The 27,270-nt window shown below is 43.5% G+C and overlaps 1 protein-coding gene across 1 annotated transcript in view; it reads right to left on the reverse strand.

Annotated features, from left to right (window-relative positions):
• Positions 1–3,420: 3,420 nt before the first annotated feature.
• Positions 3,421–27,270, reverse strand: part of znf385d (zinc finger protein 385D) — a 44,174-nt gene continuing 20,324 nt past the window's right edge. Inside the window, exons 3-8 of the mRNA XM_023980138.2 lie at positions 19,531–19,638; positions 15,709–15,877; positions 7,456–7,806; positions 7,008–7,189; positions 5,729–5,830; positions 3,421–4,943 (exon numbers count right to left, since the gene is read on the reverse strand). Of these exons, the coding sequence (XP_023835906.1) occupies positions 4,704–4,943; positions 5,729–5,830; positions 7,008–7,189; positions 7,456–7,806; positions 15,709–15,877; positions 19,531–19,638 (1,152 nt within the window). The 3' untranslated portion in view covers positions 3,421–4,703. The remainder of the gene's footprint in view (positions 4,944–5,728; positions 5,831–7,007; positions 7,190–7,455; positions 7,807–15,708; positions 15,878–19,530; positions 19,639–27,270) is intronic.

Genomic DNA, 27,270 nt, shown 5'->3' on the forward strand with positions numbered 1-27,270 from the left:
CGAGGAAACCTGCAGAAAACGTTATGCTGAAGTACTGAAATTCCCACAGAAGAACGTTGTTTCTTAACGATCTCGGAACAATTTGAGTACATTATTTTAAATAGAACCATGAGGAAACCTTTAAGAAATGTTATGCTGAAGTACTGAAATTCCCTTCTAAGAAGCATATGGTTCTCAGAATGTTTCGCTCTAGCTGGGTATCCTGCACCTTTCCTAGAATGTTGTATGCAAAATAATCATAAGACAACCACGCTCTCACCAAGCTCAAAGAAACATATGGTTCTCAGAACGTTATGTGCTAGCTGGGTAGTTACTGCACACCCAGTGTCCTTTTATAGGTAGGCTACTCCTCCCATATTGCCTCAGCTGTATTAATATGTTCTATTGGAACGCTTATTTGGTTCCTAGAAGAGACATGGAGCAGTATAAGCATTTATAACATCATACTGGCTGATATATCGGCCAGTCACTGACATGGAACCCTTTTACTAGTTCTCTGTCCTTGTAATTTATAGCACCTCTCAGATCCGTTCAGTCCGGTCCAACACGCTCTCTGTGTGTTTATGGCAGCAGGTTATTCATTAAGGTCACAGTCTCCGTCTCACTTGAGTGACATCTGTTTGAGCCAATAATGAATGGCTCAATAATTGATGTGGCCAAGGAGAGCAAGGCAAAGGGCGGGTCGTATAACCYAAAATACTAATTTAGTATGAGGGGTCAGCCAGTAGTAATCTGAGCTAACAGAGTAAGGGTTTCTGTATGCATGGAATGAATCCATGACAACATTAGTAATCATGTAGACTAGTATTATTTATTTATTTGTATACTAATTGAGCCAATTTCTTCTCCCTCTGACTCAGTGATTCCCCATATTGATATTGGACACGACAAAGCCTCGGAATGAAGGTGGATTTGGCGCCAATGGGAGATGTCAACAATAGCTATACTGTACAATGTGGAGAGCAGAGAACTTAGGTGGACTATTCGTTTGCCTCGGTGTTGCTTGTAAATGCTTTCCGTAAGTTATGTTTGGATCTCAGTTCCATTCAAACAAACTAATTCCAACACATTTGGGGAAACATGTTTGTAATGTTGTTGTGTCTTGGTCAATCTGAACTGCATGMTAACCATAGATTCCTAAACAAGCCGAAGCTTGTTGGCTTTGTTCTCATTTTGAAGACTACCYTTATTGTCAAGGTCAAAGGTACTGTATAGCTCTTTAAGACTGAGGAAAACAAAAGGTTTACTGTACATTTTAGACACAGTACTCTGTGSCATTTCGAAACCAAACCTCAAAACCTCTATCAGTATTCTGACCTATGTTTGACATTAGGGTCGGCAGGTATGCATTTTAATGGATTGCAATTGTTGTTTTGAGCACTCCAATATTTCTACCTTCTCACAAAAGTATTCGACTGGGACTTCTAATCAAATCCCTATCCTAACTTGAAAGGCATGAAAGCAGTCTGCTGAAACATGAAGAGACTGTAAAAACCAACTGGCATGTGATGCAGGTGTTCAGTCTAAGATAACATCACCAGGTTTCAAAACTGTATAAAACCTGATGGAAGAAATATATCAAAGTTCTCATGGACATGGAATGTTAATTGAGGCKTTTATCATAATGTGGAATCCGAGGTGAACACGGACAGACACGCTGTCTGAATCTGCCCTTGTGTCCCAAGGGTATCCGACTTCAGATCCTGTTCCTACTCTGTTACTACACATCTCCCTGCCTGTACATTAGTCCTCCAGCACGGCATCGCTTTCTACAGCCTACAGGATAGAAAGGGAAAACAACTCAATAGAAGCGATAGTGCAATGAACTTGTGTCTTTTTTAAGATGACAGAAAACMACCAGCTATTAGTTCAGCAGTGTGTGCTACTGCATATAAACACTCCTACTGTTACCCATCCACAGCCCACCAGATAAATTCTTCATAATCCCCTCTTTCAATCATAAAATGAATGTTTTCTGTTGTCAGAGAAAAAGACAGGTTAACACCCCTCTAAATGAAGGGCAAAAGATATCTAAAGTTTGGTTGGCATCAAGTATGAAGCAATTCATCAATCCAATCTGTGGTTTTCTCAMGAGTTCRAGTAAACAGGTGATAAATGTAAGGTGATKATATTTTGGAAATAAGTCCCTCTGTATTGTACTGTGTGGTACCAAGGAACCTCAATACCCATTTGTCACACACTCCATGGGCTCAGGCACATCAACTCACCTGTACCCCCGCACACTGACTCGGTACCGGTGCCCCCTGTATATAGCCTCCTTATTGTTATTCTTATTGTGTTACTTTTTTATTTTAGTCTACTTGGTAAATATTTTCTTAACTCTTCTTGAACTGCACTGTTGGTTAAGGGCTTGTAAAGTAAGCATTTCATGGTAAAGTTTATAGTTGTTGTATTCAGAGCATTTGACAAATGAAGTTTGATTTGATTTGAGTGGCGCAGGGTTCTAAGGCACTGCATCTCAGTTTAAGAGGCGACCCTACAGTCTCTGGTACGAATCCAGGCTGAATCACATCCGGCCGTAATTGGGAGTCCCATAGGGCGGGGCACAATTGACCCAGCGTAGTCCGGGTTTGACCAGGGTAGGCCGTCATTGTAAATAAGAATTTGTTCTTAACTGACTTGCCTATTTAAATACATTTTAAAAAATGACTTGCTCTCTGGTCATCAGGCAGCCTGCTGTATTTTTTTGGGAGTCGGATTAGGGTTGGAAGTAAGCTCTCTCTGGCTGGAGAGGGGAGTTGTGTGTGTCAGGAATGTTGTCAGGAGTCTTTTGGGCAGATATACTACAGACTGGGGATTGACACACAGCCTTATGGGTTCATGGAAAGGACCACAGACAGACTGAACAACTGGCTACAATATTGACCTGGTGACTTATAGTGTTTTGGTGAGCTCAAATTGCTAGCGCCGAAACCTGTTTGTCAATGATTTTACTTCGTAAGGGGAAGCAAGCTGCAGGTTGACGTTTATTGTCATGAGTCTTGTCCTGGAGGCAGAACTGGATGATTTCCCCTTAAATAGTCCAGCTGCAATGTCCAAATTTGATATATTGTAAAAAATAAATAAAAAAAAAGCATGTTTATTTATTTATTTTATTATTATTTTTTGTTGCTTTTAGGTCTTAATTTAACGTTAGGGTTAGGTAAAAAATCTGATTGTATTACTTTGTGGCTGTGCCAGCTAGTGATCACTCCGCAGAGCTGCCTCCAGAACAAGATTCATGACAAAACACTTGTGGTGTATGTCTATATGACACTATGTCATGTAGGAGTGTGTGCATTTTACATTTGAGTCATTTAGCAGACGCTCTTATCCAGAGGGACTTACGGTAGTGCATACATGTTTCTACATGCATGTGCAACTGTACAGTCCCATTGGTGAATTGTAGCATCAACAAAGTTAACAAAGTAAGACTCTTTTATTTGAAATTGTTCATCTTTTACACATTAACAGATATTATACACAAGCCTTAGTGGTCCCTTGAGCCCATGACGTGGTCATTCAGAATGGTTATTGGGTGTCAGCTGGGATGGCTTTAAGGTGGAGGGCAAGGTCACACACAAACGCCCATATACACCCACACACATACGCACACACACAAAGAAACAAACACGTACACACTAACAGACACAGACACGTAATGCAAGAGAAACTACAACACATACTCTAGCCATCTAATGCACTGCAGACGTCAACAGAGAGGGGACTTAAAGTGCAAACAGCAAAAGAGGAGATCCTTACCAGTCTTTTTTACAAACATGAGTGATAGCTACCTCCACTGAAGCAATGATCTTAGTACGACACTATCTTTACAAACATGATATCCCTATAGCACATTTATAGCTCAAACTGTGCCTTGCATTAGACAGAAATGACACTGCATAGTTCACTGGTTTGTCTTATACATTATTGCAGTACAATATAACTCCAAGTCCTGTCCTTGGGTATGACTCATGGGTAAGAGAATGGCACAGGAACGTGGGTGGCTGTGTGGGTACTACTAAGTACTAGCTACTATAGGAGGGAATTGTGATGAGTCAATGACTCAGTAATGATGAGACTGGCCTGTAGTCCAGTGGAACAGGAGATGCAAGGTTAATACTGTAGAGCAGTAGTAATCCAAATGGAATAGAGTGGGCAGTAGTCCAGATGTAATGCTTCAGGTTGTCTGTAGTCCACATGTTTTGGTGAAGATGGTAGTCTTCAGAGAATACACACCAGGACAACGAACGGTTAAAAGCCTTGGGTGGCCGTCCTATCGCCTCTGACCAGAATATCGGCTATTATTTCCCCATGATTCTACATGTTGGATCGTTCACACCCAGCAGGTGATCGCTAACACACCGCGGCCATCTGTTTATTTGAGCCGTTATTCGTTCCGGTGTGGTTCTTCTCTGAATGTAGGGGGAACAGCAGAGGGAAGGGGACGCTGATCAATTCTGGGTCATTGATGGGTTCCTTGGGAAATCCATAACGSGAGYTCTGGCCAGCRCAGTAGGGTTTATCTGMCAGTATGGGTTAAACAATWCCTSTGTGCCTATTATCCCCATATTCTGGTGAAGGTGGCCTGTGGTTCAAATGTATAGAGGGATAAGCAGAGGGAAGGGGACTCTGGTTCATAACAACCTCCGTGGCACGMCCGTCATGGGYAGTCCATYGAGTCTKTAGGGTGGGGTTGTGAGTCAGTAGGGGGCAAACAGTAACTGTGTATGGGAGGTCCTGACAGGCCCGGGGGCGGGGCGGAGCAGGGCAGCAGGGAGGGTCTGTGTCTGAAAAAGGGTGGGGCCATGGGAGGGAGCGTGGGTGGAGCGGAGGCCAGGGAAGGCCGAGCCCATGGCTGCTGCTGCCAATGCTGCCAGGTGAGCGGGCATTATCTGGGTTATCTGAGGTTGGCACAATTCCTTCCCCACTGTCAGCTTCACCTGGAGAGTGAGAGCGAGAGAGAGAGAGCGAGAGAGAGAGAGAGAGAGAGACAGAGAGAGACAGAGAGAGAGAGAGAGAGACAGAGAGGGAGACAGAGAGGGAGAGCGAGAGGGAAAGCGAGAGGGAGAGCGAGAGAGAGAGACAGAGAACAAAAACTAAATCATTGTCTGAGTGTATGGGTTTGAAGGTCAATGGAGCCCTTTGAAATCGTCTTCTGTATTAGTGATAGGGAAATGGAGCTTCCTCTGAACACCAAGATGGAAATTGTTATGTGCTGTCAATCAACTGACTCATGTATTCTAACCTACTGGGAGGAATCTTGGCTCTTTCCATATAAAAGTGTCTCCTCTGGGTTAATACAGTTGATGATGGGATTTAGAGGAGTCATTTCCCACAGATTGTCAACCCCTGGGCCTGGTCGCAAGTTATCTCTGTCTGCCACTTTATGAGACCCATGATGGAAACTTGACTTTTCCCTCATTTTTTTCTGCCATTTGGCCCCAGATGAATCCCCAATACATTCCACCTTTAGCATGCTGGTCTCAGACCTTCATTTTTACTAGGCCTGTAAAGTCACAAACCGTATCAACTTCATATCCAGGGGTTATTGAATAAACAAATAATGAAGAACACTGTTTTAGATGACAAAACAAGAGAAAGAGATACCCTCAATCGTGTCTCTCACATCTTGGTGACATAGATTTGTGGAGTCGAGACTTTCTGATTGTTTAGGTGATTCCTATGATTCTGTATTTTGTCAGTATTGAGACAAGGAGGGACTTACTGGTTGTGTGGCCTGGCTTTTCGGGGGTTTACTGTAGGGACTGTATTTGGGTTTGGCCGGTTTGCCTGCCGCTCGGTCTTTGTGACGTCTGCTGCTGATGTGCTGGAGGAGAGATGGAGAGGACAGTAAGGTTATATAGTAAGAAAGAGAGTGACTACAAGTGATTGGTCCTAGATCTACAGGATCGTGGGACGGTTGAGCTAACGTAGGCTAATGTGATTAGCATGAGGTTGTAAGTAAAAAGAACATTTCCCAGGACATAGACATATCTGATATTGGCAGAAAGCTTTAATTTGTGTTCATCTAACTGCACTGTCCAATTTACAGTAGCTATTACAATGAAAGAATACCATGCTGTTGTTTGAGGAGAGTGCACAGTTATGAACTTGACAATGTATTAATAAACCAATTAGGCACATTTGGGCAGTCCTGATACAACATTTTGAACAGAAATGCAATGGTTCATTGGATCAGTCTAAAACTTTACACATGCACTGCTGCCATCTAGTGGCCAAAATATACATTACGCCTGGGCTGAAATAATACATTATGGCCTTTCTCTTGTATTTCAAAGATGACGGTACATTTGTTTTTTAAATACTATGTTTTTTTTCTTTTTCTTATCTATTACCAGATCTAATGTGTTATATTCTCCTACATTAATTTAACATTTTAACAAACTTCAAAGTGTTTCCTTTCAAATAGTAGCAAGAATATGCATATCCTTGCTTCAGGTCCTGAGCTACAGGCAGTTAGATTTGGGTATGTAATTTTAGGCGAAAATTGTAAAAAAGGTCCGGATCCTTAAGAGTTAAGGGGGCTCTATACGACCAAGGAGGACAGAACACCACTAATTGATTTGGAAGGGTTGTCAGCCGTAGAGGTACACGAAAATTGCCAGTAAATGCAATATGTCAAAATTGCATGATCAATGCGGCACTCTAAAAGTCCAAATATATATATAAAAAAACTTTAAGACATGTTCCATTCATCCAGTTTTGAAAGCCTACCTACTAATTTGTTTCTATTCATTTAGTGTAATCAATGCTTGAAAACTGTTTTCTGTCATTTCAAGGTTATATTACGTAGGCTTTGTAATCATCTCCAATTAGACACTACTTCAACGAACCCAAGAGAGACAGATACAGTTATACCACTGATAAGAACATGACATTTAAATATAGTGAATTCAAACAATTTCCAAATTCACAATGTTCACTCATAGAACTGTGATAATATACAATGGCTAATGTTCATATAACACCCTGGTGTAGCTCACCTGTTTTAGCTGTGTCTCAGAGTTGACGTGTACATCGCAGATCTCACAGTGAAATGTTTTGTTCTGCAGGCCCGTGACTGCCTTGGTGGGCGGAGCTAGGTTACTCTTGACCCCTGGCCGGGGGAAGGACTTGATGGAGCCCACACCACTCCTGGCCTCTAGCATGGTCTTGTGCTTCGTACCTGGACGATAAAATAGGAAAATGTGAGTCACAATAAGGTCTTTCAAGCATTTGCATCCACAGTCCTTTGCCACTATTATGAAACAGCATTGAGAGGCACTGACATTATTTGCTAATGAATAGACCCTACCAATCAATTGATGGACATGATTGGCTGTGTTCTTCTCATTGACAGAAGAGATGAACTCTATTTAAGAGCTGCTATGCAGGGTTAGCGATTGAGCCCCTCAGGGACAGGACACCCTGCGAGGAGGGCAGGTCTCTCACCGCTGTTATGAGCCTCCAGTTGGGATGCCGAGTTGACGGCCATCTTGCAGAGCGAGCAGTAGAGCAGACGCCTGGCTTTCTCTTCCTCTGTCTCCGCGTCCGTCTCAGCCTCTTGCTTCACCTCCATGTCTGGTTCTAAAGGTGAGCTGGGTTTGGGCGAGGCCCGGTCGTCCCATCCTGTAGCTGAGGTAGTCTCTGTCCCTGTGGATGAGTTGGGACTCGATGCCAGCGTAGGTGCCACGGGTGGTAACATTGATGTCATGGGTGCCAGGGTTGATGCCAGGGATCTCAGGGTTGGAGCCAGTGTGAGCACAGGAGATAGTGGTAGTGGCGAGGCACCTGGAAAGCCATCTGCAGAGGGCGATAGATATGCTATTTCAGCAGGGAAGGTCAATTAACATGTTACAAGACGACTACTGCACCAAAAATAATTGTCTGATGTCGAGAGATCAAAGTCATCTATGGATCAATAAGATCTGATGAGAGAAACAACACAAGTCGTTATAAAAAATACAGTGAACTGGCTCCTCATTTACCAAAATGACATTTTAGTCTCGGCAGCATCCCCTGATCGATGGCAATTCCTCTCAGTTCTCTCTACTGCAATGACACAGAGTGAAGATCGCCAGCCAAGGGAGTAAATCAATAGTGAATTATTTCGTGCTATTTTAGTGAACCACTATGTATGGCTCTTATTTATCCCAGTAGACGTGTCAGAGAAGCACAATACTGATGGGAGTTACAACATCATTAGACACACATTTATCACAGTCCAAGAACAAGCAATTCATCCACTTTCTGCTATTAAGGTGATTTTGAGAGCAGCCGTTAGTTTTGGTATGTAATTACAAACACAAAAATGCGTTCATTTATTAGTGTTGATGAACGTAAAAGAATGAATGTGATTTGTGACAATTAAATTGTCACGCCCTGACCGTAGAGAGCTTTTTATGTCTCTATTTTGGTTTGGTCAGGGTGTGATTTGGGTGGGCATTCTATGTTCTTTTTTCTATGTTTTGTATTTCTTTGTGTTTGGCCGGGTGTGGTTCTCAATCAGAGGCAGCTGTCTATCGTTGTCTCTGATTGAGAACCATACTTAGGTAGCTTTTACCCACATGGTTTTTGTGGGTAGTTGTTTTCTGTTTTGTGTTTCTGCACCTGACAGAACTGTTCATTGTCGTTTTGCTTTTTGTTATTTTGTTCAAGTGTTAAAAATAAAAAAAATCATGAACACTTACCACGCTGCGCTTTGGTCCACTCCCTCTTCTTCAGACGACCGTGACAGAACTACCCCCCACAAACGGACCAAGCAACGTGGTATGGAGGAGCAGAGGGTTCAGGAGTCCTGGACTTGGGAGGAGATATTGGACAGTAAGGGACCCTGGAGACAGGCTGGGGAATATCGCCGCCCGAAAGAAGAACTGGAGGCAGCGAAAGCTGAGAGGCGGCGATATGAGGCAAGGCAGCGCAGCAGGCACGAGAGGCAGCCCCAAAATATGTTGGGGGGGGGCACACGGGGAGATTGGCGGAGTCAGGCGATAGACCTGAGCCAACTCCCCGTGCTTACCGGAAGCAGCGTACTGCTTGGTACTGCCTGGTCAGGCGCTTGGCACTGCCTGTACAGCGTACTGCCTGGTCAGGCACCGTGTTATGCGGTAAAGCGCACGGTGTCTCCAGTGCGCACTCATAGCCCAGAGCGCTATATGCCAGCCCCCCGCAACTGCCATGCGAGAGTGGGCATCCAGCCATGGCAGATTGTGCCAGCTCAGTGCGTTTGGTCTCCGGTGCGCCATTTCGGCCCAGGGTATCCTGCTCCGCCCGTGCCGGGCTAAAGTGGGCATTGAGCCAAATGGAGAGGTGCGAGTGTTAAGCACCAGATCTCCAGTGCTCCCCCACAGCCCGGTTCGACCTGTGCCTGCACTCTGGAGGGGCCGGGCTAAAGTGGGCATTCAGCCTGGAGGAGTGGTGCCAAGGCTGCGCACCAGGACTCCAGTGCTCCCCCACAGCCCTGTTCATCCGGTGCCTCCTATACGCACCAGGCCTCCTGTAGGTCTCCCCAGCCTGGTGGGCCCTGTGGCAGCCCCACACACCAGGCTGTATCTGTGTCTCCTCCCTCCAGAGTCGCCCTCCAGTCTGAACCCTCCAGCGACGCCCTCCAGTCAGGAGCCTCTAGTGTCGCCCTCCAGTCCGGAGCCTCCAGAGGCGCCCTTCAGTCCGGAGCCTCCAGTGTCGCCCTTCAGTCCGGAGCTTCCAGTGTCGCCCTCCAGTCCGGAGCCTCCAGTGTCGCCCTTCAGTCCGGAGGCTTCAGCTACGCTCTCCAGTCCGGAGCTTCCAGTGTCGCCCTCCAGTCTGGAGCCTCCAGTGTCGCCCTCCAGTCCGGACCCTCCAGTGTCGCCTTCAGTCCGGAGCTTCCAGCTACGCTCTCCAGTCCGGAGCTTCCAGTGTCGCCCTCCAGTCCGGAGCCTCCAGTGTCGCCCTCCAGTCCGGACCCTGCAGCGACGCCTTCCAGTCCGGAGCCTCCAGTGTCGCCCTCCAGTCCGGAGCCTCCAGTGGCGCCCTTCAGTCCGGAGCTTCAGCTACGCTCTCCAGTCCGGAGCCTCCAGTGTCGTCCTCAGTCCGGAGCCTCCAGAGGCGCCCTCCGTCCGGAGCCTCCAGCGACGCCCTCCAGTCCGGAGCTCCCACAAGGGTCCACAGTCCGGGGTTGGCGGCGAGGGTCCCCGCTCTAGAGGCGCCACCTAAGCGGGCCAAGCCAGAGGTGGAGCGGGGTCTACGTCCCGCACCAGAACCGCCACCGCAGTGAAATGCCCACCAGACCCTCCCCTATAGGTTCAGGTTTTGCGCTTTTTATGTCTCTATTTTGGTTTGGTTAGGCGTGATTTGGGTGAGCATTCTATGTTCTTTTTTCTATGTTTTGTATTTCTTTGTGTTTGGCCGGGTGTGGTTCTCAATCAGAGGCAGCTGTCTATCGTTGTCTCTGATTGAGAACCATACTTAGGTAGCTTTTACCCACATGGTTTTTGTGGGTAGTTGTTTCTGTTTTGTGTTTCTGCACCTGACAGAACTGTTCGTTGTCGTTTTGCTCTTTGTTATTTTGTTGTTTAAAAAAATAAATCATGAACACTTACCACGCTGCGCTTTGGTCCACTCCCTCTTCTTCAGACGACCGTGACAATGTCATTGAGTATTGATCAATCTTCCAGTGCATGAATTGTAGTTGCTTATTCCATAAGATCTCAATTAAATTATTTGAAAACTTTACATGAAGTTCCACATGACCCCAAACCATTTAATTCATAATACTCTACAATATCCACATTACAATATACACCATTAACTCTAGTTGATACTTGATATTTCTGTTATATCACATGACGCCACCATAATTAGCATTTGAGTGAATCTTTAATTGGATGGTAATTGATGGTGGGCCTCACCTTGTCACTGATGAATACTGTTTATGCTAAGAGGAAAACAATAACAGTGCCCCCTCACCCCCCTGCAATTATCATCCAGCTACTCCCAGCCTTCTCTTAAGTGCTAGGTATCAAAACACCCCGCACTCACACTAAGCCAATCACTCAATCAAAGCCAACTCACTAGAGACCAAGAGCTGTCAACCTACCTCCTTCTGTGGGCAGGTTTTCAGCACAAGATAATGATTTGATTTGTCCTTGAAAAGCAGGGTTAAATGCGTTTTTGTAGTTTGTCTGTCAACATACATGTATTGTGCTTGCATGCGCACATGCGTGTCTCTATACATGTGCTTTTGAGTATGTACTCTCTCTATGTACAATGTGTTTTTGTGGTAGGTATATACAGTATGTTATATTTACAGTATGTGTGTGGTTGTGTACTGTTCACACACAAGCACGGATGTGACTCTTCGTTGCTTCATCTTTTAAACAGGAAATCCCATTTCAGTGACACACCTCCATTTCAATCAAGGGCGGCCTGTTCAAAAAGCAATGTAGGCACATGCATGTGTTTGTTCTTGCATTGCAGTGCACTCATCTTCCATAACGCCATTAAAAGAGCCATTTGCCTTTCGCGAGCAGGTGATTATAGTGTACTTGGCTGGCCTAAAATGCCCTCTACTCTGGGAAGGCTCCAGTAATCCATATCCCCACTCGCTGTGACCTAACTGGCTCTGTTAAGAACTCAATCACCTCTCATTAATGAAGGTAATGACTGTGATCAATCTAGAGAGGCAGCGGGTGGGGACTGACAGCTATGGGCTCAGAGAGGGGGGTGGGTAGAGAGGGAGAGAGAGAGAGAGAAAAGGGAAGATAAGAGTAAATAAGAGTAATAGAGTAAATAAGGAAAGGAGTAAGGAGACGGAACGAGAGCGTGAAGAGGGAAAGAGAGCGTGGAGAGGGAAAGAGAGATTGGAGAGGAAGCATCAGTGAGAGAGGAGGGAATGAAAAATACAGTATGTGAAAGAAAGAAAGAGGAGGGAGTGCAAGGGCCCCAGAAGGAAAGGGGAAGAGAGGAGATCTAATCAAAAGAGGGACACAATTAAAGAGAGAGGGAAAGAGAGTGGATGCCACAAAGAAAAAGGGAATTTGATTGGGGAAAAGAGACAGCTATCATGACCCTCTTGGAGAGCTCCCCATATTTTTCGTCGTATGTTTCTGTTTTTACCCCCCAATTTTGATCTTGTCTCATCGCTGCAACTCCCCAATGGGCTCAGGAGAGGCGAAGGTGGAGTCATGCGTCCTCCAAACATGACCCGCCTAACCGCGCTCCTTAACACCCGCCAGCTTAACCCGGCACCAATGTGTGAGAGGTAACACCGTTCAACTGGCGACCGGGGTCAGCCTGCAGGTACTCGGCCCACCACAAGGAATAGCTAGGGAGCGATGAGCCAAGTAAGCCCCCTTGGCCAAACCCTCCCCTAACCTGGATGACGCTGTGCACCGTCCTATGTGACTCCCGGCCACGGCCGGTTGTGGAACAGCCCGGGAATGAACCAGAGTCTGTAGTAACACCTCTATCACTGCGATGTAGTGCCTTAGACCAATGCGCCACTCGGCAGGCCCATGTCACCTGTTTCTATACCTCTATAGCTCTCAGTTTGCCCAGGAGATTTCCTTTGGCGATAGAGCAGAAATGCTCTTCTCAAATCCTTACACTCTCGTTAGGCTTCCAGGCAATCACAGAGCGCCCCATGATATCTGATTACCTTTCTCAATGATGCTGGATTAAGCGCTTTAATTAAAATGATTGAGCCCCATTATATGCCACCATGACTTAAAGGACAGAAACCCCTCAAGGCCCTGCAGTTGTGAGGCATTCTTTCCTTTCTTCATTTTGATTTTCAGGCCAACTACAGAGGCAGTTTTGAATCTACTGTGATTAGGATCTTGATAAAGTAGCTTTGATACAGAAGTGTATTTGTAATGGTAGTGATTATCATTTGGATAACAGAGCAAAATGATCTTTGAGATATTTCACAGCAAGGGTCATAGATCTTACGTTGACTCATTCAGCCCCTCCTTCCTCATTGGAATTCATTCTCCAGACTAAATCCTTTTGAAAAGTTTCTACAGCTTTAAACCTCCTCAGAACTTCTCACAAAAGAGGGTATTTACAGTAAATCATAGTTCCACGCAAGTGAAAAGCAGGTTTCATGCACAGAGTCATCAGCTTTGCCACTTTGTGTTGCATGTCTGTGTGTAAGGGCTTTTTCCAACCCAGTGCGTACAGATTTGGATCTTTGAATTCCTTGTTGGTTAGGAGACGTGCATGGGGAGCTTTAGTGGTTAACTGACGGCTGAACAAGCCTAAGCTAGCCCCCATGCCCCATGCCTGTTCTATTGTGCAGCTGCTGCCAGTGCAGGCATGGCTCCCCTGACAATCTGCTCTTTAATAGCTAATATCAGGGTACATTTCCTCAGGCACTGGACTGGAACAGAGAGATGGCGACTGCGCTATGGGCGACTCTTCTCTTTCTTAGCCACGTGCATGCGCACACACGCACACATACACAGACAGACACCCACACACACAGCTTGACAAGCAGTGGCTAAGTCATTGGCTAATCTATACAATCTCACTGTGGCCAGCTGTCCATTCGAAGCCACACACAAGTTCACAAGTTTAAAACACACACACACACACACGCACATCCTCAAAATGCATACAGAAAATACATGAACTCACATGTACACAAAATGTGTGTTATAATGGCTCTTTGGCAGAAGTTTTGCATCAACACTGAGAGCCCACTATCAAGAGAGACTGCAGTTCCTCTCCCCGTTCCTCATATCTGCTCTCCGTAGCCATTTCTCTTCCCTGACCTCTGCTTTTCATTAGAGGAGCTCACGGGCACTGATATACCGCTAAATACTTCAGCCCTAAAGATAATGTGGCGTTTACCCGCCTCGCCAATTAATTTCCCTGACATCTGAGCACATTAATATTCATTACCCAACGCCACTTTTGACAAACGGATGCTCCCACGCTTTGTGGACACGATAGTGAGGTGGAGGAGAAACCTGCTTGTTTTGTTTTGGGAGGTCAGTGATGAAAATGATTTATGGCTATTTGTCCCTTTCCCGATACAGTGTTTAATGGTCTGTCTTTGAGGCCTTTCAGGGTCTTATTTTTAAACATTATTTTGTGAACAATATTTTCCACATAGTGAGATGTGGGCTTGCTCTTGAAACACACCTATGAGTGAGCTCTGGACTGCATTTCTATAACAAATGCATAAATATTAAAAGATATACTGGCTGAATAAACTAAAGCTTGTTTTGAAATTCATTAGGTTTGTACCAGACTGAAGAGTGATATCAGATCTCACTAAAGGGGGTTTCAATGAAGAAAACATGAGGAGGACCAACACATACATTGACGAAATCCCCCATTGTGTAGCAAACGTTATATTAAAAAGTTACCTGGTATACTCTACCTTCACAACTCCAATCAAACTTTATTTGTCACATGCGCCGAATACAACAGGTGCAGACCTTACCGTGAAATGCTTACTTACAAGCCCTTAACCAACAATGCAGCTCAAGAAAGAGTTAAGAAAGTATTTACCAAATAAAGTAAAAATAAAGCCAGCTAAAGTAAAAAATTATAAAAAGTAAGACAATAAAATAACGAGGCTATATACAGGGTTTACCGGTACCGAGTCAATGTGCGGGGGTCCAGGTTAGTCGAGGTAATTCGTACATGTAGGTAGCGGTAAAGTAACTACAATGTGGGGACAAAACATTGTCCTATTGGAATAAATATCTTATGACTTTTGAAATATGTTGATACACTCTCCGTAAATTGTGAATTATCCTATTCTGCAGGTGTGAGCATGTGGGACCAGAGTGTTCACAATGCAGTGCCTTACAGAATGTGAAGAGGAATCGCAAAACCTGAGCTCAATTATGGGGCGGCAGGTAGCCTAGTGGTTAGAGCGTTGGACTAGTAACCGAAAGATCGAATCCCTGAGCTAACAAGGTAAAAATCTGTCATTCTGCCCATGAACAAGGCAGTTAACCCACTCCTAGGCCATCATTGAAAATAAGAATTTGTTCTTAACTGACTTGCCTAGTTAAATAAAGGTTAAATAAATAAAAAATATGAATGCTTGTATGTGCTCCAGAAATGTGCTCCTGGTTTAAAATCATTTACTCATGGAACATTGAATTGTAGGCCCTAGACTGAGGCACTCAGACCTAATCCTGGAGAGCCATGGTCCAAGGTTTCATTGGTGGCGTTTTATTAGGCAATTAAAGATGGATACAGGAAGACTTCACTAGTGGACAGAGGTTACCCAGATAGCCCTCTGGTTCTCCAGGTCCAATGGGTTTAGCTGTAAGACTAATGGAATTGACAGAAGGTCACCCTCCACTGACTACATTTTAGAAAGATAAAAGACAGTCAAGCTTTTCTGGTCCTGGTGCCTGTCTTCTGTAGTAAATATACATCATCAAGACGTCTCCTGTATCTACTTCCTCCTGCTCCCAACTTCCTCTATTGTGACACCATGATCAGATATACAACATTTACAGTAATGTTATCCAGGTGAAAAAAAATGGATGTGGAGAAAGAAAACTATCAGCACACTGTTTCTGTACTGTTATCTTTTGCAACCTTTACACGAAAGGGACCTGGTCAGGTATTTCGGCAGACTTGGCACCTTTTGAAATTTGTTGGATGGATGTGACAAAGAAAAGAGTGACAGACAGAGAGAGTGGATGGGGATTGGAAAAAACTGTGGATACGGAAGGAAAGTAAAGGAAAATTACCAACCTTTCCTGTCAGTGCCGTAGCACATTGCTGGAGGGTTGATGCTCTTAGGGGTTTCGTGGTTGGTGGTTTCCTTGGTGACCACTGAACCTTTGAGCTTACATTTGGTAGCGTCCAGAGATTTCAGCTTCTTGGCGTGTTTTGTTCCTTTGTAGTGGGCTAAGGCTTGGCTCTGTGAGAAGAACAAATGGCAGGCTCGATTGAAACCTGGCCAAACTATGACTAAAAACTAACTCAAATCAGTGACTCATGAAACATACAAAACACAGTGAGCAGGTATTACAAAGCTTTGCCTTTTATAGTGCTGAGTAGACACAAACTTTAAAGGGCTTCAGCATCAAAAGAACATCCATGACATTAACAAGGACAATGTGCTGCAGAGTTTGTCCCAGTTTAATTTACAATGTTATCCATGCTTCTTTGCCTGTTATGTGATTTTTGTCTTTGTCTCACATGTCAGTATAGTATCAGGGGCCATGTGATGGTGAATCTGTGATAGTCTGATGTTTCATTAATGTAGCTGTTTGAGTTTAGAGTCCAGACACGATTCTTCCAAGATTCACCTTCACAACGGATTTACCCAGACGCATGGACTGGGCCACTTGCAAAAACTTTCAGTCGTCCTTGTTTACCTCCACCTACTTTCTGGCTGACTTTGCCCGTGAAAATAATTCTTACTTGCTGTTTACAATTTTTAGGAGAAAATGTCTCCATGCCATTAGAGCAAATCAACAAAATGGAAATTTCCAGAATAAAAACCTTTTCTCTACACTCAACCTAAATTGATTTAGTCTGTGGAGGACATAGACAATTATTGGCATTGGAAAATGCATAAAATACTAAATCCTCTAATGCAAGGAACCACAAAAAGCCAAGCATGGCACTAGCTAGTTTCCATCCAATTGGCAACAGATTTTCATGCAAATATTCTGAAGTCAGAGGAAATGATGCGTTATATAGCGAATCTCTGGTCTTGGCACGTGCCTTCTAACCAACATCTCGCAGATACAGTGCGGGTAGGCTACCTACATGATAAGAGCAAGATCATTTGTATTTTTCCCGAATGGCAGCCAAGCATCGATTATCATGTCATCAGAATAAGACCCTAGATATTTATTGGAAAGGAGCATCAATCACCGTGCACTTTCACCCCCCTGTGAAGTTCATCATAACTTATTTCATCTGTAGCCTAATATACAGCCTGCTAAACGAGTCGTAGTGGAAGGATCACACAATATCATCGTGTGACTTCAAATTTACTTCGATATGATGGTCATTCTATCAATATTTGCGCATAAAGGCATTTCCACCGCCATTTCTCGCATCATTAATTTTACAGACACAAAAAGATCCCACCTTGTCTAGCGTATTTTGTTTGGTTGATATTTGGAACGTTTTCTGACAAATTTGCTGTTTCCATCAGGCCTGTCACGACATTTTCTATCCGACATGTTCTTTACACGCATAAAAAGATTGGATGGAAACCTGGTTAATGTCTATGTTATCTTTCCTCCAATATATTGCTTCCTTATGTCATGCTCCAGTTATCCAAGCCATCAGTAGATCTCTGCCAGAAGACAAGTGATATGGATGAGTGTTTAGTGTAATCAAGACCATAATTCATCTTTCATTAGAGCAATGATGTGGAAGAATTGCCTTAACGATACTTGAGATTTGACACAGACCAGATTAAGGTGGGGAAGGAGGCAATTCGTTTTTGGATGGTCTATAAGTGAGAAAGACATCTTACCAAATAAGACTGTCAATTAGCCATTTAGTCAGTCAATCATCGCACAGAAAAATTCAAGTGCATTCCCACGTGTGATATTTCATGTTCTGTGCATTCTTTAAATCATTCTTAAAATATACTCTAAACATATAGATCAGCCAAACCGGTGACATTTTTTGGTTGGGTTGTAGTCACTATGTTACAGTATATGGGTGGCTGTAGGGAAATATCTTGCTGGCGGTGTAATTAGATCAATAAAACCACGTGTCTGTTACTTGAACTCTGTGAAGCATTTATTTGGGCTGCAATTTCTGAGGCTGGTAACTCTATTGAACTTATCCTCTGCAGCAGAGGTAACTCTGGGTCTTCCTTTCCTGTGGCGGTCCTCATGAGAGCCAGTTTCATCATAGCGCATGATGGTTTTTGCGACTGCACTTCAAGAAACTTTCAACTTTAACTTCAGGATTGACTAATGTTCATGTCTTAAAGTAATGATGGACTGTGGTTTCTCTTTGCTTATTTGAGCTGTTCTTGCCATAATATGGACTTTATATTTTACCAAATAGGGCTATCTTCTGTATACCACCCCTACCTTGTCACAACAGCTCCAACACAACCCAGGAAGCCAAACACCATGATGATGACTCAGGTTTAGAGCTGGGACTGCTTCATCTGCAATACTGCTTCCATCCATATTCACTTTGGTAGATGGAGACACTCATAAGGATGTATTCATCGATCCAGGGCAGCAAGTTGAAGAAGAAAAGCAGATACTTCAGGCCCTTTTTATAGACTGACATTTTCTGTCAACAGCCAAGCAAGAGGTGGAGAGAATCAGTGTGAAGTTCTCCACAGCGTGAGACTGCTTTGGTGGTAGTGAGTGTGTTTGTGGCTTGTGTTTTACTGGTCACCAATCAGAACATCAGTAGTTCTCTCCTCAGGTTGAATGACTCAAGGTAAAAATAGTTTTACTGTTTCAGCAAGATATTTGAGAGCTGTGTCAGCTTATTGGGGCATTTTTGACTTAGCGCAGAGGAAAACTGGGTGGGAATATCCCAATTATATGGTACAATGGAAAGACCGCTTTAATTAAATCATATTGTATGTATTTTAGTTTTTTTCACCACTCAAAAGTGCAGGTATTCCGTTCTTCACCAAAGTAAGCTAAGCTACACGCACCATCCACCACCCAAACAACCTCCAAGTCCACCAGGTTTCTCCATCCAATTTAAACTCCTATATAGTCAATCTGCAAAGATGATAAAGTATTTTTGATGCCCAAGTGACATCAAACTGAAATTTATTCTCCCTATCCCGGTACCACGGAGATTTGATAGGTAAACACCATCTTTATCTGTTTGCTCAGGAGTTGTGATTGATGGCTGGGATGGATGATGATTATCCTGAGCGAGACCTCAATGCTGAAGAAATAATAACCGCCGCATTGAGTAATCACTAGCACATTGGGGCCCTGAATAGATAGCTAGCTTCCTTAGAGGAGGAAGTATGACAATGCCATTTTGTAATGCTACTGAATTAACTACCCCTGGCTCAAAAATGTGTTTTAAATTGTAGGAAAATGCGTATTGATGGTAAGAATAAGGAAATTGTATATTCAGCTTCCATGCATTTTAGTAATGAGGGTTATATCAGAACTACTTTGTTTATTATTAAACAACTGCTGTAATGTATTGCAAGATAACAGTTGCTTACTCCAACTTTAAAGCCTTCACAAGAAAGTTGCCCTAGATTACAAAGACGGCATGTTGTGCTGGATATATTATTCAGAAAACATCCTCATATGAGACAAGTGACATCATGTGCTATTTCACAACTGACATCTTATATAAGAATGCAATGTGTCCCCTTTTATAACAAATTACATATACTTTTCAAGATTCATGAGCCCATTATGTCTTATGTTTCAAGCAAGACTTTGTTTGAAGTATGACCTCGTCAACGTCTTCTGTGATCCTGTAAATATGGGTCGAACATGTAGGAGTGGACCGTTGTGCTTTGTTATTCAGGTCAGTACGACTCAACACAACACAACACTGGATTCATCGAGGGCATTTGGTACCCCGAAGCTCACTCACCTGTGAGTTGAATCTCAGTTGGCACACGCTGCACGAGACGTGTCTTCTCTTCGCCAAGGGAGGAACTCCAAACGTGTGATGCATAACAGCTTTCTGAACTGGGTCCATCTGGGGGGAGAGAGGAGAGTATAGAATCTAAGTGAGATACAGTGTTAGAGCGGACCTCTAAATCAACCTCCTTACATCCTTTGGTGTGGTGGAAAGAGAAAATGATTTTCTTTAGAGCAGGGTTCCCTAACTCAGGCAGGTGATTTTTTTTATATGGATTTTTAAAATGTTCTTCTATTGCTGGACACAAAAGACTGTAAAAACACCAGCAAATCATCAGCTCCAAGTGATTTTAATTTTGGAAATCTGTTCCAAAGTATTCCCACGCATAGTAGAGAGATACAGTATATGTGATCGCATACAAGGCCATGTTTAAAATGATTATGTTTTAGTCAAATATTATATCTGTTTGGGCTTCTTGCGGCCAATTTGCAGTCTACAAATGATTTGTAATTATGTTCCGGCCCCCTGACCATCCGCTCAAGAAAAGATAGGCCCGCGGCTGAATATAGTTGATGAGCCCTGCTTTAGAGCTTCTTCGGGGGTTAGACGTTTAATATTAGCTACAGCAGCTGTCTTCCAACTCAGACACAGACATAGTGCACATTAATCTTAGTCAGTAGACACAATAAAATGTAATTGTTCACTCTCTCTTTGGTCTTTCATTGCTCAAATCAAGTTCAATAATCATCAGCCAATAGCACATGATCAATTCAAACAACGTCGTGCTGTACCCCAAAACAAAAGTCTATAGATCAAATTCTAGAAGTTTAGGGCAGGAAGAAGGTGTAAAAGATACTTCTGTTGAAGCATTTACTTCCTTTATCATGTGTTGCTGCACCCTCTTTCCCTCTGTTTGATATTGTTTGCACCTCAATCAGTCTAATGACCGATCTTAAAGGAGTGAACAGCCATCCGACACAGAGAAAAGTTACATTGTTAGAGCTGGATTAGGGGGAGCTACCTGTTGTTTTATGCATTAGATTAGTAAACTCAAAATAATTGGGTTAAAATTGGATTGAAACTTTGAATTTTGAATTAAAATGACAATAATTAGGCGGGGTAGCAATGGCTTTGAATATATCCGTGTAAAAAAAAGAGGTCAGATATACACTACTGTTCAAAAGTTTGGGGTCACTTAGAAATGTCCTTGTTTTTGAAAGAAAAGCACATTTTTTTGTCCATTAAAATAACATAAAATTGATCAAAAATACAGTGTAGACATTGTTAATGTTGGCTAATTGATCATTAGAAAACCCTTTTGCAATTATGTTAGTACAGCTGAAAACTGTTGTTCTGATTAAAGAAGCAATAAAACTGGCCTTCTTTAGACTAGTTGAGTATCTGGAGCATCAGCATTTGTGGGTTCGATTGCAGGGTCAAAATGGCCAGACACAAAGAACTTTCTTCTGAAACTCGTCAGTCTATTCTTGTTCTGAGAAATGAAGGCTATACTATGCGAGAAATTGCCAAGAAACTGAAGATCTTGTACAACGCTGTGTATTAGTCCCTTCACAGAACAGAGCAAAATGGCTCTAACCAGAATAGAAAGAGGAGTGGGAGGCCCCGGTGGACAACTGAGCAAGAGGACAAGTACATTAGAGTGTCTAGTTTGAGAAACAGACGCCTCACAAATCCTCAACTGGCAGCTTCAGTAAATAGTACCCGCAAACACCAGTCTCAACATCAACAGTGAAGAGGCGACTCCGGGATGCTGACCTTCTAGACAGAGTTGCAAAGAAAAAGCCATATCTCAGACTGGCCAATAAAAGAAAATATTAAGATGGGCAAAATAACACAGACACTGGACAGAGGAACTAAACTTGGATTAGCTAACAGAACGTGCCATTGGAACACAGGAGTGATGATTGCTGATAATGGGCCTCTACGCCTATGTTGATATTCCATAAAAAAATCTGCCATTTCCAGCTACAATAGTCATTTGCAACATTAACAATGTCTACACTGTATTTCTGATCAATTTGATGTTATTTTAAATGGACAAAAACATTGCTTTTCTTTCAAAACAAGGACATTTCTCAGTGACCTCAAACTTTTGAAGGGTAGTGTATATAGACGGGTTAGCTGGCAATGTCACAAAAACGATGCACGAGCGTCCACAGCAGAAGTCTGTGTGTTGTTTTGATTCTGGACCGTCAAATCGCTAGCAACAATGACAAGAAGCTGCCATGTGGGGAATCATAGGTGGATCGTTTCAGCTTGTTGCATCTTGTTCTTGATAACATCGTTTTGAGGTGTTTCTGACTCTTGTCACGTCTATGCTAATGTGACAAACATTTGCTAGCTAGCTAACCAACTACAGTAACAATATATTTGAGAGACAATAAGTGCTCATTGTGCAAATGTATTTATGTTTTCAATAAAGATTTGGAGAGGAAATATAGTTGACATGTCAACAATCCTTTGATTTTAAGCCAACCCCGCCTGTTGTGCTCCACAGTTACACACGCATCGGTTTATTGCTAAATAACCCACCTGTCTATAGATCTAGATCTATAGGGCAATAACTATACTGTTAAAAGGGAACATTCTACAAGAACATAACTGGATTAACGCAATCATAAAATGTCGACACAAGTTCGTGAGTAGAGTTATACTGTGGGTGAATTGAAGAAACGTGTGTTACGCAACATTCTTCCATTGTAAATCTCACCCAAGTTTTGGAGAGAAGATGACATAAATCTGGCACAGGTCCCTGGCAGGGAAAGCTTCAGTACCGATACATTAGCTACAGCCTGCTGGGAAATAGGCTAATATGGAGGACTGGAAACGTATCGAGTGTGAGAAACATCTGTGCCATGAAAAAAAGGATGACCTTCTACTTAAAACACGCACTGGGCGTGAGGGTCAGAAATGCAGAAATACCATCACAATCAGTGTCAAATGAATATTGGGACAGGGCTATATAGACTTAGAATAATAAACACACAATACACCAAAGTTACTAGGGAAGTACTTCACACAAGTAACCTTGGTGTATATTCAGTGCGTAGCCTCATCACATAACATTCACAGAACTCTCTTCTAGATCTACTGTATAAAATCTGTCCATTACACAGTCCTCCACCACTCAGCTGCGGTCTAAGGCCCCGTACACACTCCGGTTGTACAACTGATGTACAACATATTTGACACAATGGTGATACAACCTGATAGAGCTTGTCTGCAAAACATTTTTTACGGTATCTCCACAGCACTTGTGTAATTATTTTGGTGCAGAAAAACGCTGTTGTATCACAACCGTTTAAACAAATGTGTTGTAAATCAGTTCACACTTGAGTGTGAACAGGGCCTTAGCCAGCACAGCTGCATTCCTAGCGACACATCATTCCTCCATCAGACTCTCCCATCAGCCACCCACTGCGCCACATACTCCACAGAGAACCTCCTGCTGGGAGCCGGCTTCCATTGAGATATCTCCCCATCCACACACACGTCTTCATGCTAAGTCACACGCCTGTTATCAAAGCCCACGGACGTGTAGTTTTCCCTATTTTATTCTCTCCGTCCGAGAGAGTGTCTCCTTTCATTCATGTGTCCTCTGTGATTCATGCTGATGTGCTGGGGAGATGTCAGGGGACCATCGCCCCTGACGATAGAGGAATAACCAGGCTGTTTAATGGATACTATCCGACAGCCGACAGCAGCCTGTCTGTCGGACAGTTGAGCGCGTCGGCCGTGAGACCGGTTCACTCAGAGCAGGAGATAATGCAACAAGACTAGACAGTGATGAGACGCAGTGGCAGTGTGTGTGTGGGTGACTTTCCCTTCCTAACTGTGATAAACTGGACAAACAAAACACTGAGCACTATTTTTGTTAATTTATCAACATTATATTTTCTATATGCCCATATATCACTGTATAACACATCAGCCTTTTTGCATATTGTCATAATTATATTCAAAATAATAGTATTTGTGTTCTTATACATTTAGTAAAAGACTGTGGCCATCAGCTCAAATGCTGCCCAATAACATACTTATGCTTTATGTGTCCTCGTAGTCTACTGTTTAGGATTCCACCACTGCAGTGATGTGACGGCATCAGAGAGAGAGAGAGAATGAGAGAGAGAGGGAGAGAGAGAGGGGGAATGACCGGTCAACACACTGAGCCAGCCCCCACCGTGAGGTCTGAATGTTCCATTCACGGCCGCCAGGCACGCTTACCATTAACTAAAGTGGGATGAATGACCTGCCAAAAGTAATCCTCCGTCCTATGCGTTTCCCAATTACCTCGCTGCCTAGGCCAGTCAGTTAGTTATCATCAGCCACGCCGCTATAGATTGTTGCCACACCAAAACATTTGCAAGTCAAACGCGGGGGACGCTCATAACTTATAATGAGAAACAACACGCTTCCCAGGTGTTAATAAAAACGCAGACCCTTATCACATGAGAGGAAGTTGAGAGGGGAAGAGAGGAAGCAATGAGGTCTGAGGTGTGAAGAGAAGAGAGTCTGCTGTAAACTGAGCGCACAGACTAGTGGATTTATCCCCTGAAGATAGTGAAAGACAGAGGTAGAGAAAGATCAATCAATTTTCCCCCACTGTCTTAGTACAACTGTTAAACTTTGAGTACTTTTTCGTAATCATGTACCGTGAGAAGTGAATATGTTTGGTGTAGTATGGATTTGTTTGCAACAGGAGGAGAGAGAGAGAGAGAATGAGGGAGAAGAGAGAAAGAGAGACGAGAAGGAATTTCCCCATAGTGTACTTGAGTGGGTCACGGGATAGGAACATTCACAGTGACAGTGAGTAGAATGAAACTCATAGAATCTTGAATCAATTTAATATTCGAATAGGAATATTATTCCGTTAGTACAGATCAATTTGATCTTCTTCAAAGTGTTAACTTGGCTCAGAAAGCCCCAGGGAACAGTCTGTTTTCTTTCTATTGTTGCACTTGTTTATCTCTCCTCCTTAGGGTTGAAGCATCCCAAACTGAAAATTATTTGAGTGTGTTTCTTCATCATGTGTAGAGGAAAATAGGTCTAGTGGATCTCAGTGGAATTTGTGTGTGTACTGTACTTGTGTGTGTCTATCATTACTATGCAAAGGGGCAGCTCTTCAATTGGGCTTCTTATTCAATATGCCGCACAGAAGGCTGGGGTGGGGGTTCATTACGCATATTGCTCCTGTGGATATTACTGCTTTTTAAGGGGTTTTAAGAGGTTTTGGATTCTATAAAAGAATGTACGTTTTATGCTGTTGTTCCCCTTGATACAGGCACTTACTGTCAGTAACGCTAAATAAGAGTGTTAAATGATTCAAATGTAAGTAGAGAGAGAGAGAGAGAGGAGAGAGAGATAGAGAGAGAGAGGAAGAGAGAGAGAGATGAGAGAAGAGAGGAGAGAGAGAGACGGAGAGTAGAGAGAGAGAAGAGAGAGAGAGAGCATGGAGAGAGAGAGGAGATGAAAGAGAAGAATGATGGCACTACATTTTGATTGAATAAACAGAGCAAGCATAATGATAATTCTCTCTCTCCCTCTCTATTTCTCAATATCTCCTTATAACCCATTCTTCTCCCGCTTCTCTTTTCTCTGCCTCTTTTGCTCCATTGCGCCTCTCGTTCCACTTATTCTATCCCTCGGCTGTCTGCTTCTTGTCTCAGATTGTATTTTCTCCACTATGAGTGGTACCTTTAGCATTTTTCCCATCGGTCTCACCGCTGACCCCTCTCACACCATTCATCTAGGATCGCGTCACGGAGAGGTGATCGAAGGTATTGACCAGTTTGAGTGAGGTGTGAGTCGTAAGCTCCCATGCGTTCCGCGAGCCTACCTGCCGGATTGACGCTGCGCACGATACTTAGTACACCCCCGTCACAACTGTAGTTTCAATCTCTCCCGATCCTGACGGGTAGCGTCTGGGCAGAGTAGTGGTGAAAATAGTAACGCCTTAAACCCCTCAACCCCTGCCCCACCCACGCCCTTGCCTCAGAACAAAGCACATCGTGGCTATCAAATTGTCTTTATCCATAGGACCGTGTCCATGCGTGACATGATATAAAAACCCTAACTAACACAAAAAAAAAGTAGCCTTGAACATTATGAAACCAACGCTTAAAAAGGGCATTTAACTGCACTCCCCCCCCCCCACCCCCCCCCCCCCCAACAAATCAACTTAATTGAATGAATCCACTCTACAACAGCAATACAATATCTTCCCAGGTCTTGAGCCAAACTCACCCACAATAAAAAAGGATTTCATCTTTCCGCATATACATCACAATTCATTGGTGTACCATAGATCAAGTTGATGTGGTCCAGTAGTGTTTTGCTAAATTCCTTCATAACCCCAATTTCTAATCTATCAATCTGATCACACCTCTCGCAACACCCCACTGCATCGAGGGGAGTTATTCTCTCAGTACATGGTTCAATGAAATTCTAAGATGAAACAATTATCTTCTCATAAATATTCTCCATGAATATCAAACAAGGCCAATATTCATGTAATGAAAGAAAAACCTACATTGCTATTGAATTCCTCTTTTCCAATCAATGCCTTGAAATAAGAGAAATGCATGGCTTACCTGCAAACACAGAATATAATAATGGTGAACACTTTAATACCAATGAATTCAAGGGTTTTACACCCATGCCTACACTGCTTGAAGCAGGCTGGTCCTTGTATACTGTAGCTACGTAGGTGGTCACCTAAGTAAGGGTTTCCCAAACTTGGTCTAGGGCCCCTCTGGATGCACGCTTTGGTTTTTGCCCTAGTAAGTTTGCTGACGACAACAGTGGTAGGTCTGATCATCGACAATGATGAAACGGCCTATAGGGAGGAGATCAGAGAACTGGCAGTGTGGTGCCAGGACAACAACCTCTCCCTCAATGTGAGCAAGACTAAGGAGCTGATCAGGATACATTGACGGGGCTGTAGTGGAGCGTGTCAAGAGTTGTCAAGTTCCTTGGTGTCCACATCACCAACAAACTATCATGGTCCAAACATACCAAGACAGTCGTGAAGAGGGCACGACAAAACCTTTTCCCTCAGGAGACTGAAAAGATTTGGCATGGGTCCCCAGGTCCTCAAAAGGTTCTACAGCTGCACCATCGAGAGCATCATGACCAGTTGCATCACCGCCTGGTATAGCAACTGCTCGGCATCTGACCATAAGGCACTACAGAGGGTAGTGCGTACGGCCCAGTACATCACTGGGGCCAAGCTTCCTGCCATCCAGGACCTATATAATAGGCGGTGTCAGAGGAAAGCCCATACAATTGTCCGAGACTCCAGTCACCCAAGTTATAGACTGTTTTCTCTGCTACCGTACGGCAAGCAGTACCGGAGCGCCAGGTCTAGGACCAAAAAGCTCCTCAACAGCTTCTACCCCCAAGCCATAAGACTGCTGAACTATTCATAAAATCGCCACCGGACAATTTACATTGACACCCCCCCCCCTTTTGTACATTGCTGCTACTCGCTGTTGTTTATTACCTATGCATAGTCACTTCGCCCCCACCTACATGTATCGATTACCTCAACTAGCCCGTACCCCACACAGTGACTCAGTACCGGTGCCCCCTGTATATAGCCTTGTTATTCTTATTCTTATTGTGTTACTTTTTATTATTACTTTTTATTTTAGTCTACTTGGTAAATATTTTCTTATTCTTAAACTGCACTGTTGATTAAGGGCTTGTAGGTAAGCATTTCACGGTAAA

The sequence above is a fragment of the Salvelinus sp. IW2-2015 genome, linkage group LG35, assembly GCF_002910315.2.
Source record: "Salvelinus sp. IW2-2015 linkage group LG35, ASM291031v2, whole genome shotgun sequence".
Taxonomy (NCBI): domain Eukaryota; kingdom Metazoa; phylum Chordata; class Actinopteri; order Salmoniformes; family Salmonidae; genus Salvelinus; species Salvelinus sp. IW2-2015.